Source organism: Camellia sinensis, chromosome 10 (assembly GCF_055761805.1).
Source record: "Camellia sinensis isolate YWXY chromosome 10, ASM5576180v1, whole genome shotgun sequence".
Classification (NCBI taxonomy): Eukaryota; Viridiplantae; Streptophyta; class Magnoliopsida; order Ericales; family Theaceae; genus Camellia; species Camellia sinensis.
The window spans coordinates 94,905,302-94,919,296 of NC_138970.1; the positions used below are offsets into that span (position 1 = coordinate 94,905,302).

General features: G+C 26.7%; 2 protein-coding genes across 2 annotated transcripts in view; one reads left to right on the forward strand and one right to left on the reverse strand.

The window, feature by feature from the left end:
- The window catches only part of LOC114278498 (uncharacterized), a 43,735-nt gene extending 43,376 nt beyond the window's left edge, over positions 1–359 (reverse strand). The window contains exon 1 of the transcript XR_014342364.1: positions 3–359. The gene's annotated coding sequence lies outside the window, so the exon portion shown is untranslated. The remainder of the gene's footprint in view (positions 1–2) is intronic.
- Positions 360–6,770: 6,411 nt separating this feature from the next.
- On the forward strand, positions 6,771–11,841 carry LOC145800560 (putative polygalacturonase At3g15720). Its single transcript, XM_082890261.1, has 8 exons — positions 6,771–6,926; positions 8,112–8,252; positions 9,053–9,205; positions 10,168–10,375; positions 10,500–10,581; positions 10,742–10,850; positions 10,971–11,079; positions 11,250–11,841. The coding sequence occupies exons 1-8, from the start codon at positions 6,771–6,773 to the stop codon at positions 11,489–11,491; spliced, it is 1,200 nt and encodes a 399-aa protein (XP_082746387.1). The 3' UTR covers positions 11,492–11,841.
- The last annotated feature ends 2,154 nt before the right edge of the window (positions 11,842–13,995 follow it).

Consider the following 13,995-nt stretch of genomic DNA (forward strand, 5'->3'; position numbering starts at 1 on the left):
ACCTTTATTCAAATAAGAAACTATTTTCCTTCTTTTGTCCATTTCTGAAACAAGAATTCAAGTGAACCTCACTTCTTCACATAAAATTAAAAACCCAGTTCTTAATTTAGAGATTACGAAGATCAAAACAAAACCCAGAGCTTGATTTCCCTGAAGCTAAACAAGAAGAGAGTAAGTGGATTGTAGGGGGGTCAAATGCTTCAAATGGCCAAATGGGTAGCCAGAAAGAGTCTCTCTCTCTCCTCTCTCTTTCAGCGTCAAAATCAAGAAGGTATAGTTAAAGACGAGGAGTGTTTGTTTGGATTTTTTTTTGAATCATTTTATAATTTTTAGGCTATTTTAGATTATTTTTGTTCTCTCTCTCTCTCCCTCCCTCCTCTCTCTTTCAGCGTCAAAATCAGAAGGCACCGTTAAAGACGAGGGGTGTTTGCTTGGATTTTTTTGAATCATTTTATAGTTTTTAATTTTGAAAAGTTATTTTGGTTTATTTAGTTAAATTCAATTTAAACAGTTTTTTATTCTAATAATTTATCTTAGCATAAAAAAATTGATTTTGAAAAGTTACTTACCCTTTATTTTTATTTATCAGTTTTTGTTGTGAATATATTAATTTACGATTATACTCTTAATTTTTTATTTTTTTAAAAATAAAAAAAAGACTCAAATAGACTATAAATTATTATTATTATTATTATTATTATTATTATTATTATTTATGAAAAATATACACAAGTAGTGAATAACAAAAAATAAAAGTTAATTGAAAAAATTATTTCACAGTTTATTTAATAAACACTACTCAGGGTTCGTTTGGCAAGCAAGATTGGGGCTAAAATAGCCACAAAAGACAAAATAGGCTATTTTAGCCACAACAAACAAAACATCACATCCAACCCATAATCATTACACTCTTCTCTCACAAAAAAAGTCAAAAAAGCCAAAAAGCCAAAAAGTTCTTCCCAAACCAAGCTTTTTAGCCCAGGCTAAAATAGCCAAAAAAGCCAAAAAGCTAAAAAGCCAACCCACTTCCCAAACGGAGGCTCAGTAACTTAAATTTATATTCCAACAGGTACACCAAACAGATTAATAGTTTCTAATTAAAGTCACAATCTATAATCTGTTAAGTTATAATCTACAATCTATTTTAACTGTGACACCCGAATTTTCTTTTTTTTAAATTCAAAATTTGCAATAAAAAGGACTCAAAAAATAATAATAATAATAATAATAATAATAATAATAATAATACATAAATAAATAAATGCATAGTTTAGGAAATTGGAAATTTATCAATTAAATTGTTAAGGAAGTAAATTGTGAGGCACCACACACACGTTAAATATTTTAGAAAGTGGTAAGTGATGTTTCATAGTTTGGTAGTGGGGTTCTTAGACACGAACCTAACCTATAATCATACGAAATTTTTGAGATCATTGTGGATTACCAAAGAGGGCGACAACTCTTAGAATTATAAAAAGCCGACCTTAATCTTCTAGAGACATTAAATTAGATGACGCCAACCCTAATCTTCTAGAGCCATTGAATTAGATAAGGCCAACACTAATCTCTAGATGACCTTTGGTCAATTGGTGAGGTAAGAGTCAAGGGCCAAGTGGCGCTTTATGAGAACATGAAATTAACTTAAGCTCCAAGAATTGATGCATATAAATAGGGCATTATAGTAGAAGCAAGGAAGGGAATCATTGAAAAGAGTAGAAAAAGAAATAACACGGGAAGTTCGGTAAAACGAGAAGAATAAGGATAAATTTATATTAAAGGTGAGTTTTGTTATACCTTGAGTTACTATTATATGTTCTCTACATGTCTTGAGTTACCATAATATATTTTATGAATGTTTTGAGTTACTACAATTCATTTTATATAATTTATGTTTATGGTTAGGTTAATATTTCAATTACGTGGATTATATTTTGAACTCTATTTGCGTAAATTAAAATCATGGATATATTTGTTTAGAAAATATTTGGCAATGATCTTATAAACAATTATTTTTTGTAAGTACCACTACAGGAGTCCCATGCCTCAGGAGACTTCAATAACCATTGGCCCCTGTTTGACTACCTTGTGTTCCCCTACTTGTCATGGATCCATTAACCCCTGTTCTGATTGTCACTTAGTGACCCCTTTCTGTTCTATTCTGTACCGTGGTTATAGTTATTTATTTCAGTTCTGTCACTTAATTAATTTATGTATTCAACTCAAATTATGTTAATGTTTTACTCTAAATAACTATCAATGGCTATTTTGGTACCCCTATACTCACAGTATAATATTTCTCACTCGGCTATGTGGTTATAGTTGTTACCCTTTTCAGGTGACGAAATTTAGCGGGATCGAGATGGGGAATGAATCGCTGTGTTTTTTTTTTTTTTTTTTTTAAGATTTCTATCTGTTTTTTTTTTTTCGGACTCTTGTAATACAATAAAGCTCAATTGACTATGTTGGTTTCATTTTATTAAACATTTGGTACCCAATTATTTTATTTTAATTTATTTAATTTAACAGCTTGCGCTACGACTACAAAATTATTTGAATTATTTTATATTTATCTTGTTACGACACCGAGCCTTTAGATACCGAGTTTGAGTCATGACATTAATAGTTATACCAAACGGGCCAAGGTTTGGTCCGTGATTGTCCGTTTTTCTATATGAAAAATATTAAAATTTTAAAAATTGTACTAAAATTTTTATCAAATATTTTATATAAATGTGATATAGATTTTATGAAAATTTCATATTTAGTAAAATATTTATTAAAAAGATTTCGTATAACTTTTAAATCTCTAACATTATTCTTAGCAGATTATAGCCACACAAGCTCTAGCTTGTCTGGCCCCGCCATGATCTTTTGCTTTTCCAAAAGAATTGCTTTGCAATAAAAATAAAATAAAAAATAAAAAATGCTCGTAAATATTAAGAGAAATTTTTCAAAATTCCAAAGTTTGACTTTATAATAAAATAAATTTTAAATTTTTACTTTTATTAATTTAAATTTAAAATTTAAATTTATTTTTAATCTAAACCAATTACATATTTTTATTAAGTAAAATATGATTAAATAAATAATATTTTACACTATCGTTAGGACCAATGTCTAAGTAAGCTATTAAACTCAATGATCTTAAATTTTTTTTAAATATTTTATATGTATTTATATTGAGTTTGATAATGAAAATATTTTTTTTATCATTTTTATTTATGAGGGATGAGTTAGTGATTTAGATTGAAAACAAATTAAAATATTATAGTTTAAATTGATAAAATTAAAAACTCAAATTTATTTTATTATAATTCTCAAACTCTATTTTTTTATTTTTTTATTATAATTTTTCCTAAATGTTATATATATATATATATATCCTATTTTATATATTTAAGCTCAACTTTGAGTGTATCTCAAAAACAAACAAACAAATAAATAAAACTCGAGTTACCAAAGTTTAAAATTAAAAAAATAATAATAATAATTTTAATTGTCATAAGATAATGTGTTGCACTTCTTGAAAATATATATATTTTAAAATTACAAAAATGAAACATAATAATAAAAAAAAATTGTATATATTAATAATAGAAACTGAAAAAGCTGTAATTTAATTGGAGCTTTTAAATTTTGACTAAGTGAAATTTAAAATATAGATATAGAATATATCTATAATAGAATCTATCTATTATAGATATATCATAGAATATATCTATAATCAAATATATCTATCTATTCGAATATATCTATTCGATTATAGTAAAATCTATCTATTACAGATATATATCTATAATAGATTCCATAAATAGTTCATAAATTAATAAATTTAAAAGTTTTTTCATATTAAGTAAGGATTCAATTAAAAAATTAAATGAAAGGATCAATGATAATGTGCCATTTTATAAATTTTTAATTCAAAAAATTATGGAAATAGAGTTAAAATTTGAGGCTTAAAGCCTAAAAAATATTTTTACTTATATAATAGTTTAAATATTAAATATATAATGCTAGCATCAATATGCATGGTTTTTCAACAAAGAATCAAAAATATATATTGAAATTAAACAACAACAAAAATCCCAATTTATAACAACAAAAAAATTGAAAATTGAAAATAAATAAATTTACTATTTTCATGGATCATACTTAAAAGTAGGACAAATTACATCCGTACTTGTATTTTAGTCTCTGTGTCATTCTAGTTATTGTAATTTCAATCGACTCGATTTTGACCATGAATTTATAATTTTGTCGTAATTAGAGCTGTTAGCATTTTTTAATGAGAAATACAAATATAAGCAGCTTGTGTCATGATTTTAGGGTCAAACTTATAATTTTTTTTTTAACTCAGTGAGTAAACTTCAACTAATCTAGTGATCAATTTTTAGTCAAAAATACTAACGGCGCTATCAATTGGACAAAAATTGAGTCAATTAAAAGTATATGAACCAAAATGACAAAAGATATAAAATATAAAGACTATTGAGTAATATTTTGATTTGAGTCAATATCAATTTTTAGGAAATGATACTTTTATTATAGTAATATATTTTTGGCAATTATTAAATATATTTTGGACTAATCATAAAATGACATGTGTATTCAAGTGTTATAAAATTAAGAAAATATATATTGAGCTTTTGAACCTCAAAGATACTACAATGTTTTTGTTTATATTATATAATAATAATTATTATAAATATAATATATTATATAAATATAATTTGTATAGCTTATATTGTTTGAAAACACCTTGCATGGTTTAAGAAAGTAAAAAAACGCTGAAACGTGGAATTTGATAGGTTTTATTGACATTATTTTATCGTTATTATGGAAAAAAAATTTTGATAGATTTTATTGATATGGTTGTATTGTATTCAACATTATTATGGAAATTTCTTGTATTGGTCATAGATATTATTTTTTATTTTATAATAATAAACGTTATTGAAATTATCAATAGAAGTTGAAATGTGACAGTTTTCTTAATCTCATGTTAGATATGTAGTAATTTCTTTTCTTTTCTTTTTTTTTTTTTTTTAAAGATTAGAACATGTGTAGAGTATGAGTTGTAATTATAATTAATAGTGACGCAAGGTTAATTCCATCCAAATTAAAATTTCAAATTAAAAAAATAAAAAATAAACTACACTAATATCTTTTGAAGTTTAAAAAATTATACAAAGTTCTACAAGTTTGATATAATTATATTATGGTAATTTAGGCTCTATTTGAATTTAAAAAAAAAAAAATAAGGGTGAATTTGTGGAGAAGAAAAAAAAGTGAAAAAAATACTTTTGTTTTATGCACTTTTCTCTTGATTTTTTTTCACTTTTGTATGATATAATTCACATTTTAAATGAATTTGAACGTTAGATTGAATATTATGAGTGTTTGTCATTGCAAGAATTGCTCCTGATCTATTTGGCAATAAAATGGTTTTGCACTAAAAAAAAAATGTATATAAAATTTAAATTTACGGTGTATATTTTGATTTGATATGGTTAAGTCACACATAAAATAAATCTAATTCATACATTATAAATTATAGTCACTTTTGTGATTCTTTTTTTTTGGATGTACAGTATTCTTGATTTTACATATATGTGATATCGCTTTGACATCACCAAGACTATATTTGAATCATAAAATTGTAGAGAAAAAAAGAAAAAGAAGAAGAAAAAGAGGAGAGAAATGTGTGGCCACGCTTGGTTTTTAGAAAGAAATTTTTTTTTATATTTTTTTAAACACATAAAACTAATTTGATTAAAAAAATATATAAAATATATATATTTTTTAAAAATTTTAAAAAATTATTACAGACTTTCCAAAAGATAAAATTATATAAAAATGATAAATATTTTTTATTTTATTTATTTATTTTAGTAAATTAATTTTAAATTTAAAAAAAATTATGAAACAAGTTTGTAGAAACCAAACCAAATACACAGTTAATCTACCATCTAAAAAAATAATAATAATATGACCCACAAAAATTTTAGGTAAAGCCCAATCTTGCGTACTTTAAATTTATACCATACATCTCTTGTTGGGTTAATTTTAAGACAAAATTTCTTAGTTCATAGAATTTTCTTTTGTTTTTTGTTTTTTGTTTTTGCATTTACGTTTCTTTCCTTTTTCTCTTTCTTTTTTTTTTTTTTTTTTTGGGAAAAAAATCCAAACAGTGTACAACATGATAATTTTGTGTGTGGATACCATTGAGCATGATATTTACCCTTCGAAGAGTGTTCGGTAATTATGAAAAGGCACTTTCTTATTTTTTTAACATTGTTATTAACCTTGACAATTTTCTAAATACCATAGCATTGCACACGTGTAAGATTAGTACGATTGCAAACTCTATCTAGATTCTGTTTAAACAATTTTGGAAAGTAGGAACAATTACATTATTATTTCCATTTATTGTTCCACTTCGAAACTTATATATAGTTGCATTATGGCACATATCTTTACACAATTTACAACACAAATACTTTCATCGTCTAATACAATATTTCACTCTCTCTCTTTCTATTTTTTGTTCAAATCAACATGGATACTCCTCTCCTCTCTCTGCCTCGCTCAGAACGAATGGTTCACCAAAATGTCTGTTTTACATATTTTTTTCTATAAATTGTTATGTGTTTTGAATATGTGCTTCGAGTTATTTTTTTTAAAATTTTATGTACTTAATGTGTTATTGATTTAAATTATTGTGTTGTATTACATACATGTAGGGTTTTCGTCGTGCTATTTTTGTTACCATGGGCATTGTTGCTATGCTAGGATACACATATGACTGGATGGACTTCAAATTGACTACAACAAGTTTGATGGGCTTCAAATTGACTAGAACAACAAGTTTAATAAATGTGTTAAATTTTGGAGCTATCGGAGATGGAATTGCTGATGATTCCCAGGTACACTATTTCATTCATGCATGCCCTTACATTAGTTTGCATGGTGATGCCATGCAGAGGAACCACACTCTACTAGGTGAGAATTTTTTTTTATAAAATATATATATCATGAAGTCAATATATGTAAAATAGTGGCACAAATTTAATCTATATGGCAGTGGTTATTTTTAGTAATTTTTAATTTTTTTGATTTTTTAAAAAGCTTTAAAAAAGAGCTTTGGGAAGTCCTTCAAAAAACCATTTTTTGTAAGAGAATTTTCTTTATGTATTATTTGACTTTTTTTTAACTGATGATAAAAAAATAAGTGGCTTTAACCCAAGGATTAGATGAGTCAGTAAGATAACAGTTTGCGTATTCGAAAGTTGCGGATTCAAAACTTATACCACCTTGCTTATAGTCTTTGACTGAAATTGAGGGGTAAAGGGTGAGTTCCTCGACATCCTCCCCTGAGTTGGCTTGTAAGGTTGGTTCATAAATGGGCTAGGCCTTGAGAGTTCCCGGGTCATCAAAATTTAAAATAAAATAAAAAGTGACTTTTTGACATTTTATAACTCATCCTCAAACGTCCGCATAATTACATACAACCTTAAAAATACTCTGATAGCAATTTTTACTGTCCTGTTTTATTAGGAATTTTTATTTATTTATTTTTTAATCATGTCATAGAATCAAATTTAGAATGCTTATACTAGAGATGAGATGGACTCACTTTGTAAGTGTTTTATTATTATTAATTTTTTTTTGATTTTGATGAGAAAAATAAAATTCTATTTATGACCATGACTGATGAGGATGGATTTCATGGTATACATATTATACGCGTGCAATATATTTCAATTTTTGAATTGTTCGTTGAATGAAAAATATTAATTGATTATAAAAACTGATTAGCAGTTATGATGATATGTTTATTTCATTCAGGTAATATTTTTGAAAATCAAAATTATGAGACAAAATTTTAAAAAACTGTTTTGAATTGTGTGTTTTATAAAATACAACTATGCTGTAATGTTCCATAGTGATTTAAATCATCTAGCTTGGAAAAAATAATTCTATCCACATAGAACGTGCCTGGGTCATAGAGTTGGCTTTGGCGGTGTTGGTTTTCAAATATTTTTTTTATTTTTTATTCTATTTTATGGATTAGTAACGTCTTAATTATTTTAATTTGCCAAAAACAAAAGGCATTTTTGAAGGCATGGAGTGCAACTTGTGGATCAACATCGAACGGTCCTAGTATGATCATACCTGGAAACAAGACGTTCTTGGTGAAGCAACCGGTCCGATTTGAAGGTCCATGCAAGTCCTCTTCCATCAATGTCCAGGTATTTATTTATTAAAACTCATGATTTTCATTTTATTTTTTTCAAATATATTTTAATTCATTTTATTTATATTTAATACATTTATATATATATATATATATATGTGTGTGTGTATACTTTATATTGCAATTTTTTCTTCATATTTTTTTTTCCCCTTATTTTTAAATCAGCAGTACTAATACGGAAACAAGCCATAGGATGAGACACATGGCTGGTTTGACAATTACGTTTTTAATAATTTTATTCTTTTTCCCTTTTTTAATAATTTTCTAAGATAAAGCTATTCGTAAAAACGTTACATTTGGATTTTGAAAAGCTGGGGTGGGGTTTGGAATTGTCTTTGGTGTTTAAAAAAAATACAGTTTTTAGATCTTTCAAAATTAAAAGTACTTGAAATTTTAAAAATAATAATAATAATAATAACTTTAAAATTTTTACCAAAAGTAAAAGATAAAAAATAACCTTTAAGCACTTGTCAAAGATGATGTGTCTTGTTAAAAAAGCAACTCTTTTATTTTTTTTTTAATCTTGTCATCTAAATTAGCATATTTTTTAGTAACGATTTCTTGTCCAAACATGCAATTTTTTTTTTCCCTTTTGGTTTAAATAGACGAAAAAAAAAAACTTTTTTTTTAATAGCAACCAAACAGAGACACACTGCAAGCAAGTTCCACGTTTATTGTGTTTGTGTGATTTATTTTTGCATTAATATTCTTTTTTTTAATAACTTTAAAATACCCAACAATTTTGCTGTGATTATAATGCAATTTTCTTCTTTTTTTGTCATTGATGAAATACAGGTTTGGGGTGACATTAAAGCACCAGACATGATGAATTTTGGTGATATAAACTCTCATACTTGGCTTGTTTTCTCAAATGTTGATGGGCTTATTGTTAGTGGAACTGGGCAAATTGATGGCAGTGGAAAATCTTGGTGGGATTCCTGTCCAACGGTGGGTTCTATTTGGATGTGAGAAAAAAATAAAATAATAAATAATAATAATAATAATAATAATAATAATAATAATAATAATAATAATAATAATAATTGGAGTTTTTCATCTTGGTTAGAAAATTTTTAAAAAAAATTTATTTGGATGTTTAGGGTGTTTGTTTAGGTATTATAATTTTTTTTGTAAAGAGTAATTTTAGTTTTTCAATAAATCTTACAACTTTTGGTGAAAAAAAAGACTTACGTTTGGAGTTATTTGTTTTTCTCACCAATTTTCTTTCTTTCTTGTAATTACTCACCTTATTAATCATACAAACAAGGGGTGATAAAAAAATCTCATTCTCTTTGAATCTTTTCTTTTCCCACCAAACCCTCAATCCAAATAGAGTGTTACTTATTAATCTCATCTAATCCTAATTAAACTTATGCATAGCACGAGATTATCTATATGTCTCAAATCCCCGTTCCTTTGTTCTAAAACATTCAAAATTGTTTGGATTATGCTCGATATTTCAATAATTATCTCACGTTTAATTTTACCGTATCATTCTTGTATAAATTTTTATATAGAATTTTTATTTGTACATCATTACTCATTTCAAAAATTTCTTACACATGTTCTCAATTTTCATCTGCAGGGAACAGATTGCAAGACGAGGCCTGCTGTAAGTAAAAATTTCTATTTTTACTCTCGGGCAATTTATATTGTTTATTGGCTCATACTCATCAAAGCATGCTTATTAAAAAAAAAAATTAATTTTTTTTATGATCCTAAACCCAATATATATATATATATATATATATTTTGAAACAAGATTAAAAATTCTCTTTGAGTTTAAGAAAATACTACATGGTGGGTATCTTGAAAAATCAGAGTAAATTGTTATAAGCAAGTATTAGAAGCACATATTGTTCTTAAATTAAAGATGTTTGAGCTCAAACAATTACAATATTCATTGGCAGGCTTTGACATTCAATCGGTGTAACAACCTTCAGCTAAGTGGATTGAGGCATGTCGATAGCGCAAATAACCACATTTCGATTACCAATTGCGCAGTTGTCACCATCTCAAACATTCATATAACTGCACCTGAAACTAGTCCTAACACCGATGGCATTGACATCAGCAATTCCAACCGTATTGTGATTCACGATTCTTACATTGGAACAGGTATTTTATTTTTTAAAAACTTTTTATTTGGCCTTTTTAGCAGTTTTCCTTCATTTGATGTTTGTTGCTTAGTACATAATTACTTGTATGAATTTTATCAAAAAAAAATTTGCAATAATTGTAGGTGATGACTGCATTGCTATGATTAATGGCTGCAAATATATCAACATTACTGGCGTAAATTGCGGTCCAGGTCATGGAATAAGGTCAAAATTCTCATTAAAATGAATTTTATTTACAAAATTGCTTCCACTACATAATTTTACGAAAAAATTATGCATAAACTTTCACAAGAATAATAAATTTAAGTTCCAACGAGTTACTTTTTGAAAAAATAAATATATTTCTTTTCTTTTGTGTTGTTAGCATTGGAAGCTTGGGAAAAAATGGAAGTAGAGCTACAGTGGAAGAACTACATGTGAAGAACTGTACCTTCAATGGAACTCAAAATGGGGCAAGGATCAAGACATGGCAAGTAAGAAATTCAAACCAAGTTTAGAAATTAATTTAATCTGACTTTATTTGCCTTAATTATATATTTTTTTCACTATTCATTTTCTCAAATTCATATGTTTAGTTTTTGTGTGTTTTTTAGGGCGGGTCCGGATATGCTAAGATAATTTCTTTTGTTGACATTATACTTATTGAAACGGGCAACCCTATATTGATCGACCAGTATTATTGTCCACACAGCACTTGCAAAGATCAAGTAAGAGTATATACCTTGGATTAGTATATACATTATTATCAATATCTTATATCGTTATGTACATTTGTTGTTGTTGTTGTTGCTGTTGTTGTTGTTGTTTATCATTTTTTTTTTTTTAATTTACTAATGATGAAATTGATATTTGTTTAAAAAAACTTTGATGACAGACATCAGCAGTAGGAATCAGCAATGTTTCATTTACTGGATTTCGTGGAACAACTAATACAATAGATGCAATCCAACTCAGCTGCAGTAAAAACGTGCCTTGTACCGACATTGAATTGAATCAGATCAACATAATGCCAGCGCCTGATATGAAGCCGGGAACAATTCTTCAATCCACTTGCATTAATGCCCATGGAACATCTAACACATCCAATAACCCTAAAGTGAACTGTTTACTTTAGTAGCTTGACTATGATGTTATGAAGTATTAATATTATAGTATATATTGTTATCATCATGGATAAGTAGGCAGATTAACATCGATCAGTTTAGTGATTTTTTTTTTTATTTATATATTTAATAAAACATCCATTTATATATTCTGAGATGTTTTTGGGCTTCTAATTTGACATGTGCAATTTTTTTTTTCTTTAAAATGTTTGTGTTTAAGATAGATTTGTTTATCATTCAAACCAATTCCAACAGAGTTTTAAATTGACCTGATGACAAACAGAGCTCAGGTAACTTGGCTTTTTAAGCGCATGAAAAATTATCGTACTAAGTATAGTATGTTGTTCAAGTTTAGTTTAGAAACCTAATGAACTCCAAAATATGTTGAACATTAACACATTTATGTAATGAGTAGATGTAAAACAAAATATTAAAGCCAAACTCAAATAGTTTAGTTCGTTTTACATCATAATAAAGAGAGAACGTTGTGTTCAATAAAATTTGCTTTCGTCTTGCTTGAATATGCACAGGATCTGAAAGAATGTTTAAGAATCAATATCTACATTGCAATTTTAAAATTTATCAATTCACAACAAATAATACAAAACTACCTATTGTGAGAATGAAACGAGAAAAATAAAAACCTAGAGAGGTGGAGAACTCGCTACACTTCACAACAATCGATGACTGCAACTACTAAAACAAATAAATTAAATAAATGAAGTTCAATATGTGCAAAGAAAATGTTGGGCACCTACATTGAAAAATTGACATGAACACTCTTGGAATTATTGTGCCAAAAAGACTGATATCAACTGATTAACACATTGTCAAAAGGTCTAAACAAATCTCAATGTCTATGAATCTAATCTTAATACAATACATCTAAAAGATGGATTAAAGTTATGCTAATATCATCCAATTTCATTTTTTCACTTTTCTATACATACTAGTGTTGGTGCACGTGCTTTGAACGTGGTAATTTTTCTTTTTCTTTGTTTGTGATTTTTTTTCTTTTTTTTTTGGTTTTGTAATAGTTTTACCTTTTGAACCATTATTTTATTTTATTTTTTTTTGTTAATGTTTAATATTTATGTTTAAAAGTCTAAAAACTCAAAGTATTTGAATCTTTGAATATTTGCTGATTGATATATTTTTACACTTTTAGATAGTGCTTAGTTAAATAAAATAATTGTAGAAGAAATTAATATTATTAGACAATACGGATATAATAAATATATTTTTTTTATAATTGGATTCCATGTCCTTCATATGTAGAATTTTTTTGTAAATTCAAGAAAATAATATATCAATTCCTACATATAAGGGGGCAGTTATATTTATGTTTAAGTATTAAAATACTAATGGTTAGGACTGGACATAGGGTTATCTGAACCGTTCAACGCGCCCAACTCGAACTGATCTGCATACAAATGAACGATTTCACGGACACAATGCGGCGGATGTGGTTTAGAATATGGTATTATTGCGGGTTCCGATAAGGTTGCGAGTTTTACTTGCACCTGCAAAAACCCGCCCGCACTTAGACTCTTTTATTTTATTTTACTTTATTTTTATTTTTAAAAACTTAGACCATTGATTTCATTCATCCTATCCTAAATATTTTTGAATTTTAAATGATTTTATTTTAATTGTATTATTGGATAGTGAATGATTTTGATAATTTAGTTTAGGATTTTGAAAATTTTGCTTGTGTTAGTTTATAATTTTATTTAACAGTTTAGAATTTTGAATAATTTGTTTGTGTTAGGAATTGATTTTGTTGTGTTTTTAATTTTAGAAGTTTTAATTCAGTTATTATTAATGTTGAGCATTTTAGAAAATGGGGGGAAAATTGTCCAAAATAAATATTTACAAAACGGGAAAAAAAAATGCCCAAAAATAAATTTTTAAAGAAAAAAGTTCAATCGACAAACTACCCGCAACTGCCTGCACATCTGCGAACCTTATCTGCACAAACTGCAACCTGCATTGCTGGCCGTTGCAGGTTCAATTTTTCAAAAACCGCACATATACGGGCGAGTCCAAATCGCAAACCGAACCGTAAGCACCCTTACTAACGGCATTATCAATTGGACAAAAACTGAGTCAATTAAAAATGTATGAACCAAAATGACAAAAAAATATAAAATACAAAGACTATTGGTATAACTTACACTTTAATTTTTTTTTTATTATCCTGCCATTAATATTATGTAATGTTACAATATTTGTTTCAGCCATATAATAACTCTACCTATTACTTTCCTTAAATTTACGTAAACATCATGAAATTTCATTATATATTGCACAGTTTTCTCGAATAAGTCCGCTTTATATAGTCATTATAAAATTTGAGGAAATGATACTTATTTTAGTAATATATTTTTGGCAATTATTAAGTATATTTTGGACTAATCATAAAATGACATGTGTATTTCAAGTGTTATAAAATTAAGAAAATATATTTAAAAAATATATATTGAGCTTTTGAAACACTACAATGTTTTTGCTT

Excerpts from the sequence above, each read along its gene's own strand:
- LOC145800560 (XM_082890261.1), top strand. The coding sequence starts at position 6,771 with ATGGGCATTGTTGCTATGCTAGGATACACATATGACTGGATGGACTTC. Across the intron at positions 10,376-10,499 it reads CGATTCTTACATTGGAACAG|GTGATGACTGCATTGCTATG; the intron begins GTATTTTATTTT and ends CAATAATTGTAG. Across the intron at positions 11,080-11,249 it reads TCCACACAGCACTTGCAAAG|AGACATCAGCAGTAGGAATC; the intron begins ATCAAGTAAGAG and ends AACTTTGATGAC.